Source organism: Neofelis nebulosa, chromosome 2 (genome assembly GCF_028018385.1).
Source record: "Neofelis nebulosa isolate mNeoNeb1 chromosome 2, mNeoNeb1.pri, whole genome shotgun sequence".
Classification (NCBI taxonomy): domain Eukaryota; kingdom Metazoa; phylum Chordata; class Mammalia; order Carnivora; family Felidae; genus Neofelis; species Neofelis nebulosa.
The window spans coordinates 3,262,624-3,282,093 of record NC_080783.1 but is presented as its reverse complement, the minus strand read 5'-3'; the positions used below and the strand labels follow the sequence as shown (position 1 = coordinate 3,282,093).

Sequence of the window (19,470 nt, the reverse complement as noted above, 5' to 3'; positions counted from 1 at the left end):
CATAGGCTCAGGTGTACTGAGATTTCCAGAGTCACCTACCTTGGGGCCCTGCTATGGTGTCGTGGGCCACGTCCCCTCTGAAAGCTGGACGTCGGCTTCTCTTATGCGTGTTATATTATGCTTCATGGCTGTTTTCATCCTTTCTTTCACTAGGCTTCCGACGAAGACGAGCGCATGTCAGTGGGTAGTCGTGGAAGTCTGAGGGTCAGTAACCAGGATGACTGGGTTTGCACGGTACAGTCTGTGTTGGCGTCCTTTGCCGCCTGTGTCCCCGCAGTCAGATTTCGCGTCCATTACCCCACCGTCTTGTTACCAGTATCTGGGAAGCCGCCTTTGAAATCTCATCACTGGTGGCATGTTTCCTTGTGGCGCGGAAAGAGTATTGGTAAACGCGGGCACTTTTGTCGTGTGTTTCTCCCGCGTGGGCAAATCATAATGTTTTTATATCCGTCTGCATCACAACACTGCCGCGCCCCCATTAAGTCTTCTCTGTGCGGCGCTGGTGCCCTGAAGGGATCCTGCTTGCCTACACACTCCCCACCAAATGTGCATCTGAGCTCAAGCACCTGTTAACTCAGTGCTGTTCTTGGGTAGCTCCTTGAAAACTGCAGCAGGCGGCCTGGTGGGAAATGAGAGCAGGTCAGATCCCTGAGACCCGGGTCTGCTCGCCCAAGTCCTTCCTTCGGTCAGCGGCGATGCAACGTCTTCGTCACGGACAGCTTGATGGCTGGCAGAGACGAATACGTGCTTTTCCGTAAACATTCCCAAAACCTTCATAATTAGACTGGAGAACATTGCGTGCTTTGGGAAGCGAAGTAGAGAAACTGCGTTTTGCTTATTAGTGCCTTAAGTCGGTAAATGACTGCGAGCATGTCCGTGTTATCACCACAGGGTTGCTGTCGCTGTCGCTGCTGGTAAGAAGGAGGCCTCAATGCAGCCGCTCCATTTCACTTGGGGACAGTATGGAGTAGAAAGCTTGTTTCCACCTTAACAATTAAATTATAGTATCACTCCTAGACTCCTTTTTTTTGTTTTTTGACGTTTATTTATTTCAAGAGAGAGAGAGCTCGAGAAGGGGAGGGACAGAGAGAGAGGGAGAGAGACAGAATCCCAAGCCAGCTCCGTGCTGCCAGCATAGAGCCTGACGGGGCTCCAGCTGACAAACCCGTGAGACTTTGTTCCGAGCTGAAATCAAGACTTGGATGGTCAAGGACTGAGCCACCCGGGCGCCCCACCAGCCCTAGACTTCCTGTGTGGCCGCTGAGCATGCATTTCGTCGGCCGTTCACAGCAGTCAGCTATAAAGATAACACAGTGTTGGGGTGCCGGGCAAGGTCACTGTCACTGCCCTGGCAGGTGCCAAAAACAGATCCGCATTGATTTTGCCAGAAAGTAACAGTTCAGATGTGAGGTCCGTTCAAGAGCTTCCGCACTCCGAAACTTTCCCCTCAGCCATACGGTCGTCACTTCCTCATAGACCTTCTCTCTGACAAGACTCAGGCCAGAGGAAGTAACTTTTATGTAACCAAAACATCATAAATGCAAAACTCAGTTTGCAGGAAATCTGTGGAGGAGACACAGGAGTACGCAGGCCCAGGAGAAGGGCGGCCCTTGAAACCGAGAGAAGATACTGTTTCCAGGAGGAAGCGAGGGGTCCAGTAAGCATGGGACCGAGGGCCTTAGCATCGTGGAGGACGTCGGTGACCTTGACAAGGAGACTTTTGGTGCACATGGGGAGAGCAAAACCTGATTCATGCAGGCTCAAGAGAGAACAGCAGAGAAATCGGCCACAGAATCCAAATCTATCACAGGATCGTTTTCAGATCTTTGATCCTCCACACTTGGTATTCAGGATTTGGGGTACACTTGCATTTTTCGGGGAAGAGAATTTGTCGCTTTCTTAACATTCTCGGGAAGTCTCCTGACCCCAGGGAGTTTAAAACAATTGCAGTCTTAGTGAGTGTTAGGGTGTTTATAGCCTTCATTTCATTCTCAATGAGTTTAACCTACACGAGTTACATTTCTTTGCTAGACAGCGTTCTTTGCCAAGATTTCAAGCATTTTTGTTTTAAGGTGTCACATTTTAGAGAAGAGGCCCTCAACCTGGACGTTGAATAAGAGAGGGGGAGAGAGTGGAAAATCAACCGTGGATGGGATTTTCATGTTCAGCCAGGTGGTTTCCTACACTGCTCTTCCCCGTGATATGTCTGATCTCGTGAAATAACACTCTTTAAAAACCAGACTTGAGCACTTGGATCCTGGAGATAAGAGGCAGACCTCGTAACTCTGACGGGTTCAGGACAAGCCCAGAGCAGCGAGGAGGTGACAGCATCCGTCCCCAGGTCCTCTGGGGCCTGGACGCTCTGACCGCCTTTGGTTGTTGGGCCAACTGTGCTGCTGGGAGAAAGCTCATCTCGCTCCCTGTCTGTACAGGGTCAGTTCATGCTGTGTTTGTGTGTCTTAATATTCTGAAATCCTCCATTTGCAAAGTTCAGAAGTCAGGTCTCTTATTTCTTGACTTTCTCAAAATATAGGCCTTCTTCATTCATCACGGACAGCGACATAAACCCCAAACAGGAAAACGTTATCTTCCTGGGGTCTGCATGGACCTTCTTCTCAGCAAACCTAGATTTTTGGACATCTTAAGACTTTCATTTTTCCTAGTTAAAAATTGAGAGTGATACAGGTGTTCCCCTTTTGTCTAATGTAAATAGAGTAGGTCTTATGTAAAGGAGGGGGTCAGACTGCTCAGTCCGATTTCGTGAATTACAGCAACCCTTGCCATGGAAGTTTGATTTAATGTTACTGCATTTTATGATGGCTTCATTCTGATGCTGTTCCTTTTGTAAATACACAAGATCCTGGAAGTCCTGAAAAAAAATGTAATTTTGTGAAGATTTCAAGATCGCCTGGCTTGTATTTTATGTTTTGTGATGTCTGAGTTAACTTATTCTCACTGATTTTTGACAACTCTGTTTTCTGTTGTTTTCCTCTCCATCCGCACGCCGACAGCCACAGCCTGACCTGGATTATGGGGGTCCTTACGCCTGGGTGAGACGGTTGGATAGATGCTGGGGTGTGATCCTAATAGTACTTACTGTGTGATACGTAATAACCTACAGTATTTCCACTAATCTCGTGGCTGTGTTTGTCCACAAAGCCAAGTATGTCTTTGTCCAGAAAGACACACGTGCCGTCCCCCAGACCCCTCGGGGGACGACGGGCCGGAGGGCAGATGTCCCCACCAGAGTGAGCGCTCTGCGTCCAGAGCCCCCTGGGTGTGTCACTGGTCCTCAGGGTCGGCCCGTGCGTGAACACACTCACTCACCACGCGGTCTGTGAGCACCAGCTGTGTGCTGACAGCTGTGGGCACCAGTCGGGGGGAGGGCACCTTGCTTTCAAGGAACTCAGATCAGATCAGGAATTCCCAAAGCCTCTGCGTTGCTTTTCAAAGATTAAGTTCAAAGTTACTTTAATGAAAATTCCGTCGTTTTCTGATCTGTCCGTTGAAATGAAATGTGCGATCCCGCCCTTTTGCCAAAAAGTGCTGTTCCAGTAACAAAAACGAAGGCTTTCGATTTAAATTCGGAGTTGCCCTTCTTACGGCCGTCTGTCTACACCTCATGCTTTCTGAAAACCTGTAAATTTAAACAACAAGGTAAAAAGGAGAGAAGTTTCATCTCGCCAGAAATTAGCAATGAAGTGATTTCCGTACTGAAGGGATTGTAGCAATTTAGACACGGCTTCATTTTTAGGACTTTTTCTAGAGCATTTTGGGCTTCGTTCATTCTACCGCATTTCAAAGTTACTTAGCAAATCTGTTTTTAAAATGTGTTTTTGCCTCTAAGACGATAATTTAATAGTGCCATAGAGTTGCGTAGCACTGGTGAGCCCCGAGCCTCCTGCTGGGCTGCCGGTTATGGATCGGAGCCGTCGAGGGACAGGGACGGATCCGCCACGGAGCGTGGGAAGCCCAGGGGCACGTGATTAGATTCGGGAAGTGCTTTCACACAGCGTCCCGCAGCACTTCACAGTGACCCCAGTCCTCGCCAGTCCTCGTAGTTCTTCTATTCTCTGCCGTTCAGCGCATCAGCAGCAGATTTCTAGATGCTTAGCCTTCTCATTCTAAAGCCAAAGCAAATTCTTTGTCAGGGCCAGTCCCTGGGGGAACGAGTGGCTACGTGTGTTAGCAAGAGACGGAAACACGTTTCCGATCTCATTTTTATTTTTCAGTTTTCATTCTGTTTTCAAACTCAGTCGAGTGCCTCAAAGACTGCACTTCAGGGTTTCGATTTTGCCTTCCTTCTTTTGCTTCCCATCTCCCATACCCTTGGGCGTGATCTGTCTGTCGACTCACTATAAAAGTAATCTAACACCATTAATCAGAAAAGACAGCCGTTGCCCTCTGCATGCTTGCACGTGAGGGGTGCTGCTTTGATAGCCCAGCACGGTGGCTGGTGACATTGGGACTAATCACACGTTTCCCTTGGAATAGTTGGCTGCGACGGGACGTTTATGCTTGGATCTTACACTCTTTCAGAAAACGCTGATTTGTGGATGTCTTCTGGGTTTTGTTCTCTCTGATAGCAGTGCTCGTGTGTGTTTGCTGTGTGAGATCCACCTGGGAAGCTTATCACAACACACTTCCCCAGCCCCCAGCTTTAGGTGCTCTGACGGCTGCCTAGGTCAGGGTGCCGTGGTCCTAAGATGCACACCAGGTAACCGTGATGCAGGTGGTCAGCACAGTAAGGGTGTTGAAAAATCGCCCCGTAGGGGTGCCTGGGTGGCTCAATCAGTTACACGTCCAGCAACTTTGGCTCAGGTCATGATCTCACGGTTCACAGGTTCAAGCCCTGCGTCAGGCTCTATGCTGCCACCTCGGAGCCTGGAGCCTGCTCCGAGTCTCTGTCTTCCTCCCGCTGCCCTTCCAACACTCACGCTTTGTCTCTCTTTTCTCTCTCAAAAAAAAGTAACATTTAAAAAAAGTAAAATAGAAAAGAAAAGAAGAATCGCCCTGTAGAGCAAAGAAGGTTAAACAGAGCCCTGACTTAAGATGACTGGTATCCCGTCTATGGACTTTTTATTCCGATGCGTTAGGTTAATTTTCAACTCTCCTTAGCCTGTTCTGCTACATAAAAACAGCTCCACCATAAAAACTAGCCAAGAGGAAAAGGTTGGTGGTGTTCTTTAAGAAGTCGGAGTACTCTAAGGGCGCCTGGGTGGCTCAGTCAGTTAAGCATCTGATTTCCACTCAGGTCGTGATCTCACTGTTCTGAGTTCGAGCCCCGCGTCGGGCTCCGTGCTGACAGCTCAGAGCCAGGAGCCTGCTTTGGATTCTGTGTCTCCCTCTCTCTCTGCCCCTCCCCTGCTCACGCTCTGTCTCTCTCTCTTTCTCCCTCTCTCAAAAATAAAATAAACATTAAAAAAAATTTTTTTTTAAAGAGATCAAAGTACTTTTCACCATAGAGGCGTCCATGAGCTCTGTGGATTGGAGAATTCGTTCTAGGAATATACTCCCCACGGCAGAATTCCACTACTACAGAAAGGGTGGGTATTCCACAGAGCTGTTGAAGGGGGAGTTTTTCCTGCACGGCCGTGGAAAGCTAGGACAGAAATGGTGACAGTGAGGGGCGCATTTGCCCTCCCGCCCTTCACGGCCCTCTGCTCTGGGCTGCACACCGTGCTGGAAAGTGAGAAGGCCAGAAGGAAGAACTCGCATGGGGAAGGATGTATTTCACAAGCAGCAGTGGAAAGCCAGAGGGTTCATACATGTAATGTATTTTACTTTATTTGTTAGTAAAGGAAAAGGCATCAAAAATTGATTGATGTTAGCCTTTCTTGTTACATTAATTTTTCCCAGGAATGAGTTTCTAAGCAGATAGGAAAGGTATCCGAGTCCTTGATACACGTTTCCATATCAGAAAATCCTGTCAGTGGGGAAAGGGATTAGATTAGATTAGATTGAGTAACATTCCTGCCTATCAAATTTATTTCAGAAATGTTTTAATGTTACTCACAGAGTTTTCTAATTTTTTTTTTTATATTTATTTTTGAGAGAGAGGCAAGTGAGGGAGGGGCAGAGAGAGAGGGAGACACAGAATCCGAAACAGGCTCCAGGCTCCGAGCTGTCAGCACAGAGCCCGATGCGGGGCTCGAACCCACGAACCGTGAGATCGTGACCTGAGCCGAAAGCAGACGCTTAACTGACTGAGCCCCTCAGGCGCCCCAAGGTTTGAAATTTAAAGTTGAGGGATGTCTACATACCCTTTTGTTTCATTTAGAAACTTCAAGTTGACTTGGTATTGAGTTGTAACAAAAGTAAATACATAGTTTTATAGTCAGGATGGCGTGAACCTGGGTTTGTAACCTGTCTGGAAATCCCTTTCTTTATTCTTCGTTAATGTCTAGCTGCGGAATACCTGCCAACCGGTCTCCCGATGCCCGACCCCGTGAGCAAGGCTCCCGTTCCTCGTGGGTGCTGGGTCCCTCCCACAGGCGCTCACTCAGCCATCCTGTCGGCACACGGTTCAGGCACTCGGGATACTCATTTTAATCCGGTCTAACCCTCCCAGTGGCCTTATAAAGTATGTATTTCTAGGCACATTTTTAACAGCTGAGGAAGCGGAGTGTCAGTGGATTAAGCAGCCAGCTTAAGGTCACACATAGAGCATTGATTTGGAATTCGGACTCACCTCCACAACCCCCCGACGTCTCCTTCCGGTTTTGCCCGTTCTGTGGACTGCTTTCCTTTTTCCTTGTTTTTAATTTTTTTTAACGTTTATTTATTTTTGAGGGTGAGAACACACCAGCAGGGGAAAGGCAGAGAGAGAAGGAGACGGAGAATCCCAAGCAGGCTCTGAGCTGTCAGCACAAAGCCCAGCACGGGGCTCGATCCCATGAACCATGAGATCGTGACCTGAGCCGCTCAACCGAAGGAGCCCCACCCCCCACCCCACTGTTTTCCTTTTTCTATCTCGAGAGCCGGTCAGGCCTCTGACATGTAACAGCTCTTGTCTTAAATCAGCAGAAACATCCTTATAGAATGAGAGCAATTCGAGATAGGCCAGGCTTTGGCTGGTGGAACGTGGGTGCAGAGGTGAGGAGAGAAGGGAGGTGGGGTCCCAATCATTCTCTTTTCTAGAGGACAAATTAGGAAATCATGAAATGCATCCTCAGATTTCATTCTGAAAAATAAAGTTGGAAGACAGGATGAATGAAAAGCTAAGACAGAGGGGCGCCTGGGTGGCTCAGTTGGTCGAGCATCCAACTTCAACTCAGGTCGTAATCTTGCAGTTCACGAGTTCAAGCCCCGTGTCCGTCTCTGTGCTGACAGCTCAGAGCCTGGAGCCTGTTTCAGATTCTGTGTCTCCCTCTCTCTCTGCCCCTCCCCTGCTCCCGCGCTCTCTGTCAAAAATAAACACACATTAAAAAAAAGAAAGAGAAGCTAATCAGAGAATCTACCCCCATGAGAAACATTTTTTCCATGATGAACTTTTGCACCGAATTGTAGATTGAGCAGAAGCTATTTCTGAATCTTCTGAATGCAACTTCATACCGGGCCATGACTTTCAAGGACTTAACCCTGTGAACCAACAACTGAAAACTAGTTGACGTGGGCCAAGGCATTACCCCACTTGCCCGTGGCATTCAGGCCACTGGAAAACTGGGACTCCCGCGGCACCACCGTAACACGGGAAACAGGAAAACTGCGGAGGAAAAGCAGCCGTGGACCCGTGGCCACGTGCTTCACCCCGCGGGAAGGGCTGGGCATTGCCTGCAATCCTACAGTGACCTGTACTGACAAGTAACAGTGACTTGGGCGGGTGTGATTAGCTTGAGTGTCCGATCCCCCCCGAGTTGCGGCAGAGCAGATCAGAAGCACGGAAGCATCTAGGGGCACGCTAAGGTTTGTGTTGTCCTGGGCCTGTCATTCGTTCGCTCCACGAAGGAAGCCCAGTTTACAGCCCAGCTAATGCTTCCCTGCTGATGTGTCCCTGCGTCTTCATTCGTATACTGATGTCAGTTTTCTTCTTTTCTTCATTGAAACAGACAAATGGTTATGATGGAGAATCATATGGATCCCAGTCCCTGAATAGAAGATCTGGCAGGGTTAGTATAGTGAATGTGCATGTCACAAAATTCAACCAGGTTGCTGCAGCGGTTTAAAGAAAATATTGCTACATTTAGCTTCCTCGTGTTTTTGTTTTTTTCCCCGTGTGATAAAGGGTCTCTCCCCACCCCCACCCCCGGCCAAGCACGTGAATGAGTGGAAACTAATGGTTTTCAACTGGGAAACATTCTTAGAAAGTTGGTCTTCCGGACATTCGAAGTCTCAATGCAAGAGGCGGATGTTAAAAAGAATCTCTTCAGCTTAGAAATATGTAGGATCAAATACTCACTCCGTCGTTATTTTGTTGCCCTGGGTGTACACGCAGAATGCGTATAGTAAGTGTATTCAGCTTTCACGTATACCTCCCATCTGACATTCTCTCCCTCCGTGCCCACCTCTCCCTGGTCATTTTAAGGACACGCATGTTCGAGTCCGTGTTCCCCTGGACCCTGACCATGGAATGCTCCCAGGGCAGGGGTCAGAGACCGCAGAAGGGGCAGGGTCATGAACGTTCTGTGGCGGGAGAAAGGAGAAGAGGGACCGACAGCAGGAGACAAGTGGGGAGGCCTTTGGATCTATCTAGCAGGGAGGTCACAGGGGACTTCACAAGGTCACAAACTGCATATATTCTAATGAAGTTGCATGACCCACTTGCAGACCCGTTGTACATTAAATTATCTAAAATCTTCCTAGTCCTACATTTGCTTTACTTTTCATCTTATAGTAAATTTTACTAGTTGTATTATTAGTGTTTCTTCTCATTTATCTTACTTGTATTAAGATATATCCTATCTGCACTTGAATTCTGTTTTCAGGTGTCAGAGGGGTTTCCCAGTCCCACTGTAGCTTTCTGAAACTGGCTGATGAGTTTAGCCTCTCATCCTCTTAAGGATTGCATACACCTCCGTTTCATCTAAACTCTCCTCATTCCAGACTAAAAAAACCCTCCCCTTTTAAAGGCCGTGTCTTCCTATTTATGTTTTTTATGTTGACGGCCTTTGGATTTCCTCCAGTTCTGTTATGTTTTCCTTTAAGGTAAGGCCGCCGTCTGGGGATGGAAGCAGGCAGCACACCATTCTGTCCTCGTGTGGTGGGGACAGCTGTGTCTCCTGTGCACTGATTGGAGCTGGCTTTACAGGACAGGCTGCAGGACTCTGCTGGCCCCAGACTGCTCACTGGGGTTATGTTGACTAATTAGCAACTTCTTCCCCCAGAGGCATAGTTTTCCCCCATAATTGATCCTAAAGAATCATCGCTTAGAGCTGGCAGTTCCTTGAGAAGTTCCGTCATCCACTCTTTCTACCCAATGCCACCTTCTTCTCTAGAGTACTCCGGTCAGTACGAGGTAGCATCAGTGAGCTATGTGCCATCCGTATGTCCATATTTCTTAATCTTTGACGTTTACGGTGAAACAGTAAGTTTTAACAGTAAGTTAAAAAAGTTAAACCTTTTGATTTGGTTTAGGATTTGAGCAATGCCTCTAGAAATCAAATGCAAGAGAGCTTGTTGGTAAAATTGCTCACCGCAGAGTAAAACGGGACATAAAATTGATTTCATAAACAGTGAGGAAACAGAACAATTGAAGAACCAAATAGCGTACGTGCACGCCGCGAGTTCTGTGGGAAGGTCCCAGGGCGAGGATGGGCTTGGAGAAAAGACTGGAAGGGAGGGAGGCATTTCACAGATGCCAGCAGCACACGTCCGTGGGGAGGAGTAAAATAGCCAGACTGACCACAAGGGTTTGGAAGCACCTCTTTCTTCCGTGAAGGAATTGAAAGTCTACGTAGAAGAACGACCTTGACCGTATCGATGAGCATCTTACGCCTTGTGTGTAACATGCATACATACTGCCTCCCCATGAAGACTCTGACCTTTATAAGGTATACGCCAAGTCCCTGGAGATCGCTGTGGGTCTGGGGGGTGGCTCTCAGCTACATGGGTGCAGCTCGCTCAGGCTGCAGCCACCTCCCTGCAAATTCGGCTGAGCTGAGCCATCAGCTGTGTCAGGCCCAGGAAAGATGGAAAATATTGCACCAGACATCATCTTCGTTACCTAACGAAGTACGTAATAAGGAAAGTCCCCGGTGGGAAGTTACAGGCGGCTCATCAGGAGATTGAGTTGAGTAAGTAATTACGAGTAATTTGAGAGCTGAAATATTGTGAAAACCAGTACGAGTTAAACCATAAGACATCGCGGGGATGGAAACACCAAGATACAAAATACAGCTGAGGACCTCTGGTTGTTGAGAAGTTCTGCCGTAGCCGAGTGTCTTGATTCTTAAGCTACGTTGGTATTTCTGGGGCACTGATACCGGTGTGACTTTATACACTGGTGATTTTACATTTGCCTTTTGGCCAGGACAGGTGGTGCTTTGGGGGACAGTGAGGAAGTGCTCACCACTTACAATGTCTTCTTTGGTTCTCAGAATTCCAGCTACAGCAGCAGCGGTGAGGGCAGATTCTCTACTTTGTCATCAGCCAGAGAGGAGACGTTGGTTGGTTTTCATTTAAATCTTTTCACATCCTCTATTCAAAAACCACAGGTCTTGTAGCATGCAGTGTTGTGTGTGAATTCAGTTCTCTTTTCATTTTTCACGCCTGTTTTACTAATCTTCATTTGGGTGGATGCTGAGGTCAGGTTGGGGGCACTAATTGACATGATGTATTTTATGCAGGCTTAGCCCACTGTCTTGCATTCGAATCCCTATTTGCACTCAGCTGGGTACAAGGAAAGAAAGTATTCATGTGGGTGTTTGTAGTCAGAAGTCACCAAAGGGGGGGGGGGGGGGGGGGGGGAAGAAAACCTTATGATTCTTTCCTTGAGAGTTCCTGAAAACAGAATCACTTTGTAGGGTGCATGTAAACTTTGTGGCAGTTTCTCAGGGACAGACTGGACTAGGGATGAAAACCACATCAAATCCCAATTCAGATGTCTACACAGTAGAGTTCCTTCCCACACTTTAAGGACATGCATCGATCTCGATGGGCGCAAAGATTTCTAAATTATGTGAGAGCCCTAATAGAGAAGGTTGGTTTGTTTTCCATCAGGCCCATGCTCACTTAGCAAACACTAGGGAACCTAGTGTAGGCAGGACTATCACAGAAAGATCACACAGGTGACGCGTGAGATAGGTGGGTGCTGTGGAAGCATTTACTTCTAGAACAGAAGGCAGACCCAGCTACCAGATACGCTGGTGCAGCATAAATGGGACAATAGGGAGAAAGGAGTGTCGCAACAAAGGATGTGAACTGAACCTCGAAGAGTACATGGGGAAAAAATAAATTGAGACTAAGGAGCTAAAGCCGGTAGTTCCTGGTCCTTCTCCCCTGTCCTGCCTCATCCCCTGCCCCCTTTCATTCCTGCTGCAGGGGGCTCCAGACACGGCTGGCCTTTCCATTCCCCCATCAGCTTGCTGGTCCACTTTCCAAACTCCACGGTTGCCTTTCAGCCCCATATGTTAATAAGAACTCCACCCTTTCTTCCCCCAGTAGGTGAATTTTGACTGAAAACAAGATCGGCTGTAATCACCAAAGTATTGGTGGGTTTCGCCACCGTGAATTTTTTGTGTGTTGTGTGAATTTCAGTGGGAGATTTTGCTGTTTCCAAAGAGCACCTTGTCGTCCAGAAAACTTGACTTCCTCGTCACTTTCTGAGCTGAGAAACTTGCTCTGAAGTAGACGATGGTGTTGGGTAGCTAACATGTGGGTGTGAATCATTGCCCCCAGTTCAGCACGTCTCCGACTCACTTAAATTCGTTTAAGAGAAATAACCCACCTCGGAGTCAAAATTAGAGCCGATCCGTTCAAAACGTTAACCGTCAGAACTTTCCTGGGGCCACATGTCCCACCCTTGCTCTGCCCGAGGTCTCACCGTACTCACCGACCGGCAGAATCTTCTGGGAATTACCGTGTTCTGTAGGTATTATATCTATTCCTGCAAAACACATGGGCATGTTTCATTTGAGTTAAATCTAAAACAGAAAGATATTAAGGTAGCACGGGGTGTTGAAGACTCCTCTGAATGACTTCTCCAGTCTTCCAGATTTGTCAGACCTACACCCTGGCATGGCGGCCACAGCCGTGGACGCCCTCTCCCCCTTGGCACTTTCCACGTCCCACAGAGGGGTTGACAAGATGGCCTCTACACACGGTGTCCTCTCGACCATTCTCAATATTTGTGTCAGACGTTAGAACATTTCCCCCCCTGGTCCGGCCCCCCACCCCACCTCCAGAGTTCCACTTGCCTGCCCCTCAGGTCAGGTGGTACAGCTTATGCAAGACATAGGAATGTTAGGCACAAGTTATGGGACCTTGAGGGGATGGCAGGATATCTCCAGGTGCCATCAGGCTACTTGAATGGAGCCACTTCATCTTCAAGGACTGTCCCGTGCTTGTACAATTAGTAGAATACTGCCAAGATGACTGGCTGCTTCTTCAACGTTTTTTTTTTTTGGGACAGAGAGAGACAGAGCATGAACGGGGGAGGGGCAGAGAGAGAGAGGGAGACACAGAATCGGAAACAGGCCCCAGGCTCCGAGCCGTCAGCCCAGAGCCCGACGCGGGGCTCGAACTCACGGACCGCGAGATCGTGACCCGGCTGAAGTCGGACGCTTAACCGACTGCGCCACCCAGGCGCCCCTAACTGGCTTCTTCTTCAAGGAGCCTTCCGTTTGGATAAAGCATTTTATTTGGGGAAACAATTTGTATGGTAGCATTCCCCAGAGACGTTGCATAGACTGTTGGTCTCAGAATTAGACCCCTGAATTAGACCCCACCTTCTGTGAATCCTGAACACGTACGCATGGTGTAAATAGCTAACTAAGAAAGCCAGGCCAGAGGTCCTGTCCAGTGAAATATCTTATTACATAAAGGCTGATACCTCTGCCAATCCTTAGTTTTGAATTTTTCCATCCAAACTTTAAAACTCAGAGCTCAAATTACAAAGACCTCTCAAACCCCTATGGTCTGGCTGTCGGTTAAAACGTAATGAAATGTAGTTTTGCCTGTTTGTTGATTCAGAACTCCTGGTTTGGTCCCGTGTCCTAGTTTTGTCAATTAACCGGACCGTCTTTATTTCCTTCTGATCGTCCTCCTTTCTCCCTCCTCCGTAAGTGCATGCCCTTAACCGATTTTGTCGTAGAAGGTAGCTGTGTGCGGATACGCCATACCATTGTACCTTTGAGGTGAAATGAAGCTGTGAGCCCTTCTCCCCTCCTTCACATTTTCTCTGACTACAGGGACTCTCCTGCTCGGACCTCGGGCTTCCCAGGGGCGGCCTTGCTCTCCTGTCTACCCAGAGCGGAAAGCAGGTCTGTCCTCCTCCTTGTCACCCGCTTCCCTTCCTCTTTCCTTCTGTGGGGTCACTTCACTCTCCGATCAAATGTACGAAGATACTTCAACCTCTTCCGTGTCAAGTCCAGAGAGGAGAGTTTAGCAGGTGTTTTATTTGGCTTGACTAACTTGCTAAGACTTTCGTCAACGTTGTAAGACATTATCAAAATCATTTAGGACCTTATATAGAAAAAGGAGCCTCTATTAAGTGTATATTTCCAAAAGCTCAGGCCCAAAGAATTGGTCTCTTGGGGCTCTCTCCTCCTTTTCCAGCAATTGTTCCCCATTTGGGGTTTCATGTGTTTCTTTAAAAATATTTTTCTCCTGTAAATGTGTCCAGGAAGCAATTTGGAAGCCTTTGTGCCTAATCTGGTTCCTCCATCTTTGAGAAGTGGGAGAACAGCCCTATTTCTTTGGCTCAGTCAGTCTCCCCTCTGTTTCCTGGGTTTTTCTTTGTTTTGTTTTGTTTTCACAAGGCGGGTGGGCGGGTCAGGCCCTGGGCTGTAGGTACAGGAGCCCGTTGTCTATACAAGGAACTCAGCATCAGAGCCCCGCACTCCTCCTCCCGCAGAGGTTGAACCATATCTCCTTGCATTGCTGTCTCCCCTGCCTTGCTGAGTGATTGATCCTGGGTCCCGCACATTCCCTGACCGTCTTGGTGGCCCTGCGGGCTTACGTGGCCTCTGCTTGTAAATGAGTCATGATCCTATTCTGGAACTCAGGGTCTGGCCGAGCCAGGAGCTGCCCTTTCACTGGGGCACATGCCCGCACAGGCGCGGCTCAGCCCGGGTTGGGATATGGGTGTGGGTGTGGGTGTGGGCTCCCCGTTACAGGGACGTGCCAGCCCTGGCCGGCTGGAGCAGTCTTAACAGCTCCTGTTGGCTCCTGGAGACCGGGACTGGGATCATTTGATGGAAATAGAAGCGCTGTGTCCGCAGCTCTCTTCCTGTGTGGAAATTGATGTATTAACACCCTGGAGTGCTTTATTAACCTGGGACTTTGAGTTGTGGGGTTTGGTTGCTGCTGGTGACATTTTCACCTTGTCACCATTCGCTCTCACTCCCTGACTCTTTCCTCCAGGAATGCCTGAAAAGAAATGGCTAGAAAATAGTCCTATTTCAGAGATCCTGGGGACGTTTACTATTTTAAAGTTGGATTTGTGTCTCTGTGATTTACTGAAAACCCTGCGTCGACTTTTTTCTTTCCTTCTGTTGTACGACAGTTCAGCTGTCGTGATTACTGAAAGCATCATGATTATCTTGTCACTGTTATTTGTTGCTGTTTTCCAAGGCTTTTAAAACCTGCCTTTCGCTCTCGTCCTGCAGCCCTCCTATCTGTACAGTGCTGCCCGGCCTCCTGCAAGTTACCGGGTGCGTGTGCTGCCTGCCCCAGTCCCCTGACCTGCCGCCCCCCCCCCCCCCGCCACCCCCGCCCCCTTCCCCATCCCTCCCCTGACCTGCCCCTGCCCCATCCCCCCACCCCCACCCCTGCACAATCCTCTGACCTGCCCTCCTTCCCGTCCCCTTCCCCCCCCACAATCCCCTGACCTGCCCCCCCACCTCCATCCCCCTTCCCCTACAGAGGCCTCTGACCTGCCCCCCCTGCCCCCAGCTTCCTTCCCCCCCAATAGTCCTCTGACCCTCACCCGCCCCCAACCCTTCTTACCCCACCACAGTCCCCTCACCTGCCCCAACCCCCCTTCCCCCCATACTCCCCTGGCCTGCCTGTGCCCCCATCCCCTTCCCCCTCCCCTCCCCACCCCCCCCCCCGCACAATCCTCTGACCTGCCCTCCCCCCCATCCCCTTTCCCCGCCACAGCCCCCTGACCTGCCCCCGCCCCATCCCCCAACTTATCCGGGCCCCACTGGCCCCCTCGGGGCCAGGGGCCAAGGGCATCTCACACCTGCTCTGGGAGCGGTGGCTGCGCGTGTCTGCAGGTCACCACCTGAGAGCTCCCCCTTTACAAGAAGCCTGTAGGACCGGTGATGTCTGTCAGTCCCCTTTGGCTGGATCTGGGTGTTCTTTCTCCCCGCAGCTGACAGTAGCTGTCATACTGCCTCAGGCTCCGGGAAGACACGTGCTCGCATAGGATTATTAGCCAGGAATGGAGCAAAGGCATCATTTACTTACTCTGCTGGTAGAAAGAAAGATGGCTTTTGATTTGTTTGGTAACCTCAACTGATGTTAACCCATTGCGCTCTATGACTTTGTAAATTTCCAGTTTTAAATACAAGGCACTTCCCCATTGCAGGAAACCCTCACTAAACAAAGTAGTTCTGCTGTATTGCTAATAAGTTTCTGAATTTCCATCAGAATTCACCCCTAAGAATTAGCATATATAACTGGCTGAACAAACCAGCCATGTCCTCAAGGAGAGATAGGGGAATCCAAGCTCCTTTCAGCCGGGCAAAGTTCGGTGTGGCCACCGAACTGTAAACCCTGTAAACCCCCATTCGCCTTCAGTGCCTAATTACGTGAGATTTCCAGGTTAATCAAGTATTGTTTTCTAGTTAGCAATTTGCAAAGAATTACAAAATACTGAACTATCGTTATCATACTGCTGTATCCCGAAGTTTCTTCATACCAGCGCAATTTTCTGCACGTCAGGCGTGAGGATGTCATGACAGAATTCAGGATATTTGAATTATCTGCTCACTTTAAATGTGGACTAACAGGTTTTTCCTTAGCAAGGAACGTTTTTCAGAATGATGCGTTTCAAGGAGCTACTGGGGGGTTGCGCTGCATGCCAGTTAACAGCAACTGGTTTCTCTCTTAGATTTTTGCATGACCCTGTTGCATACAGCTTTGGCCTCTGTGGGTGGTTTAAGGCCTTCCCTGCTTGTTTTCCATCGTGATTTGTTCCGAACGTGTTCTTCTCTCGGGTCAGACCTCCTTAGCTTCCCTTTTCCTGTGTTCTGGGCACCGGTGGAGAGGGAAGGGCTCCCTGACCTGACAGTCTGTTTTTGTCACAGGCATCTGTGTTCGATGACATCGGTCCCGGCGGGACACGGCGGGGTAGTGCCTGCGGTTCCTATGCTGTAAGGCATTTTCTGTGGTTTCCGAACTTTCTCCCGTGTGCTGCATGACCCTGACTGGCTTACCGGGCACAGTCCCAACCCCTGGAGATTACTAACCAGAGTTACAGGGAGGAAACACTATCTCATCTCAATTTCCCATCATAGTGAGGCTGGGTCATGGATGATGTGAATGGCGAAGCCTTTGGTTGGCGGGTTAGTGTCCTCACACGTCAATTTACATTGAGTTCAAGGGAGAAGACCCACCTCAACTGAGTTTCATCCGCTGTTTTCCTTGCAACACGCTGACAGTACTAAGTAGTGAGGTGCCCTTAAAATAATAAAAGGAAGAAGAGGGGAGTTCCACAGGCTGCAAATTATTTTCGCCTCTGGATACTTGAGGAAGATGAACAGATTTATTAGAGACTCGGGATGTTACACGTACATAATTTCCTTTTATTTTGCTGTCTTTCCACCTCTTCAAAGGATTTGAAATGACAGACTTGGCTATCACATAAGGGTGTAGCTAGTCGTGCAAGAAATACTTGTTGAATGAAAAAAACTAGTGAATAAATGAATGAAAGAGGGAAGCAACATAGAAAAAATGGAGTCAGTCCGTGGAAGCGGGAAACCAGTTGGCCCATCTTGAGGGGCCGTGGAAACAATGGCAACTGACCATATGGGTCCTTCTGCCTGCCAGGGCTTCCCCTTGGGTCCTGTGAAAATGTACCCAGGCCCCATGTGAAATATAATGGCTTGCTAACCACTGCTTGAAAGTGTTTTTATAATGTTGCTTTTGGTGTTAATGGGCTACTTAAGTGGTTAAATAATCCAATTTATGGTTTACTATGTTTCATGAGTATTCAGGAATTCTTACAAAGCCAATCAAACCTACAGGCTTCTCTAGAATGTAATTTTTATAAATATCGAAACCCAATAATTAATTGACATTGGCATTGGTTTTTGTTGACATTTAATTAACCATTTTATATCGCATAACATTTTATTCTTTTTAAGATTTATTTTGAGAGAGAGATGGAGAGAGAGAGAGCAGAGTGGGGGAAGGGGGGAGAGAGAGAGAGAGAGAGAGAGAGAGAGAGAATCCCAAGCCCTGTCAGCACAGAACCTGAGATCATGACCTGAGCCGAAATCAAGAGTCAGACACTCAACCGACTGAGCCACCCAGATGCCCTTATTACATAACATTTTAAATGAGGTGGAGCCCACTGTATTAAGTCTTTTTCTCAGTTCTTAAACATGTCTGTAGGCCATTAAGAAGCTCACAGATCATGCCTAATGCGTGCATTAGCTCTGGCCTGCATATGATGGATAAAGTGCAACGAAATGGTTTTCTTTTATCAGAAAAGAGACAACATACTAATTCTTCAAGAGAATGAAACTTGTCGCGAGCCCTGGGTAGTTTTCCTGCGACCGAAGTAGAACTTCGGATCAGGCAGGATGTGTGTCCCATCCACTCTCCTTCTATATGGCCTCTGCAGGTGGACTTTTAGACCAGCCGCCCCTCCCCCATTCTTACCGGGGCGTCGCTGAGCACTCTTAACTTGTGTGCTTTCTGCCTCCTGTAGGAACCACCTGGGAGCCATGGGGTTCGGGAAGTTTAAGGAAGTGAAAGGTCTTCTTGTCCTGACAGCACAAATGTCTAAAATCTAGCCGCGTGTCCCTGGCATCAAACCATGCCGAAGAAGTCAGAGGGAACAAAAACAAATTCTTTCTGCGCTTATCACCGCACTCCCACGCAGAAAGAGCCCCACGTGAATTTGTTGAATTCAATTGGACAGATTGGACCCTGGGGTTGAAAATCCCTCACATCCTGTCCTGCAATGCAGGGTGGAGTGGGGGGGACCCTGTGTTTCGACCTGAGTCCAGGCTGACCCCCCCCCCCCCCCCCCCCCCGCCTGCACAGGGCGGTCCTGATCCCGCTCTGGGACGCTGGTGCCCACCTCCAGAGCGTCCAGCTTCTGTTAGCCTCCCCAGGAAGGTAGCTCCACTCCCGTGCCTGTTTGCAATTAAATGACTTAATTACAGGTTAACAACTAAATGACTGGCTCACTTTCAAGTACCATTGTTTTGCCTGAAAACCTTTCTATTTTATACCTTCCTCAACATCCGTAAGGGGTGTGTGTGTGAGGTGGGGGAAGGACTCGTGGCCGTGAGTGAACTGGCGGGAGTTAATTTGACACGCTGGGGAGCAGTCATCACCACCAGTGCGCTCTGAGCCAGGAGCGTGCAAGTTGCTTGTAGCAGAAAGTGAAGTCGGGGAAGAGAGTGATGTCCATAATCCTTGGCACCTCTGTGTGGCCAGTGTCCTTACGATTCCATGTCCCCGGTCACAGGCTGATTAGCTTTTCCAGGGTCCCATGGCCAGTAAGAGATGAGGCCTGGACAGGATCTTTATAATTTACATCAGCCCCGCATCAGCCCCACTGGCTCTCAGACACCAGCTGCTCAGAAGGTGGCACCTGGACCCGGGTGATACTGACCTGAAACTTACTTTTCCCTGTGAGATCAGGTCAGTTGACTTGAGAGCCGGTTTTGACTAGGCGTTTGGAAAAACGTGGGCCAGCAAAAAGCCCGGTCAACCACAACCTGTCCTACCTCTGCATGGTGAATCGGGACACAAATGACCTAGAACGCAGTAGGATTTGTCTCTAGGACAGTTTTCCTCTGGCTTGTGACCGTGAACCCAAAAGCAAAATTCTTCTGCCTTAAAGCACTGACCTTGGGTATTTTCTTTTATGTTGACCAATAAAGCAAGAGGTGAGACTAGGAATGGTGGTGAGTTTCTTGTCAATGCCAAGTGTGGTAGTGATTGTTGCATAGGGTGTACGTATGGCTGTATTTTCTGTGCACCTGTAAGTATACAATAGATACTAATGGGGTAAAGAAGCGAGAAGGACGATGGGGTAGGGTGGGTCTGGCTGCTTATAGTCTGAAGTTGGTCTTGTTCATTCAACAAGTATTGCTTTAGTGCACCCTGTGTCTGGCCTCATCCGGT

At 48.7% G+C, this 19,470-nt stretch overlaps 1 protein-coding gene across 50 annotated transcripts in view; it reads left to right on the top strand.

Annotated features, from left to right (window-relative positions):
* The window catches only part of LRRFIP1 (LRR binding FLII interacting protein 1), a 141,200-nt gene that overhangs the window by 84,932 nt on the left and 36,798 nt on the right, over positions 1–19,470 (top strand). For 15 of the 50 annotated variants that reach the window (XR_009253857.1, XM_058699980.1, XM_058700001.1 and 12 more), the window contains 7 exons: positions 154–234; positions 3,012–3,050; positions 8,049–8,108; positions 10,536–10,604; positions 13,347–13,418; positions 14,766–14,810; positions 16,413–16,478. The exons of 12 other annotated variants lie outside the window; for them this stretch is intronic. Coding sequence is in view for 37 of the 38 variants with exons in the window: in XM_058699980.1 (XP_058555963.1) it covers positions 154–234; positions 3,012–3,050; positions 8,049–8,108; positions 10,536–10,604; positions 13,347–13,418; positions 14,766–14,810; positions 16,413–16,478 (432 nt within the window). In the remaining variant the exon portion in view is untranslated. The remainder of the gene's footprint in view (positions 1–153; positions 235–3,011; positions 3,051–8,048; positions 8,109–10,535; positions 10,605–13,346; positions 13,419–14,765; positions 14,811–16,412; positions 16,479–19,470) is intronic. 23 more of the 50 variants (XM_058699968.1, XM_058699966.1, XM_058699960.1 and 20 more) reach the window with 13 other exon arrangements.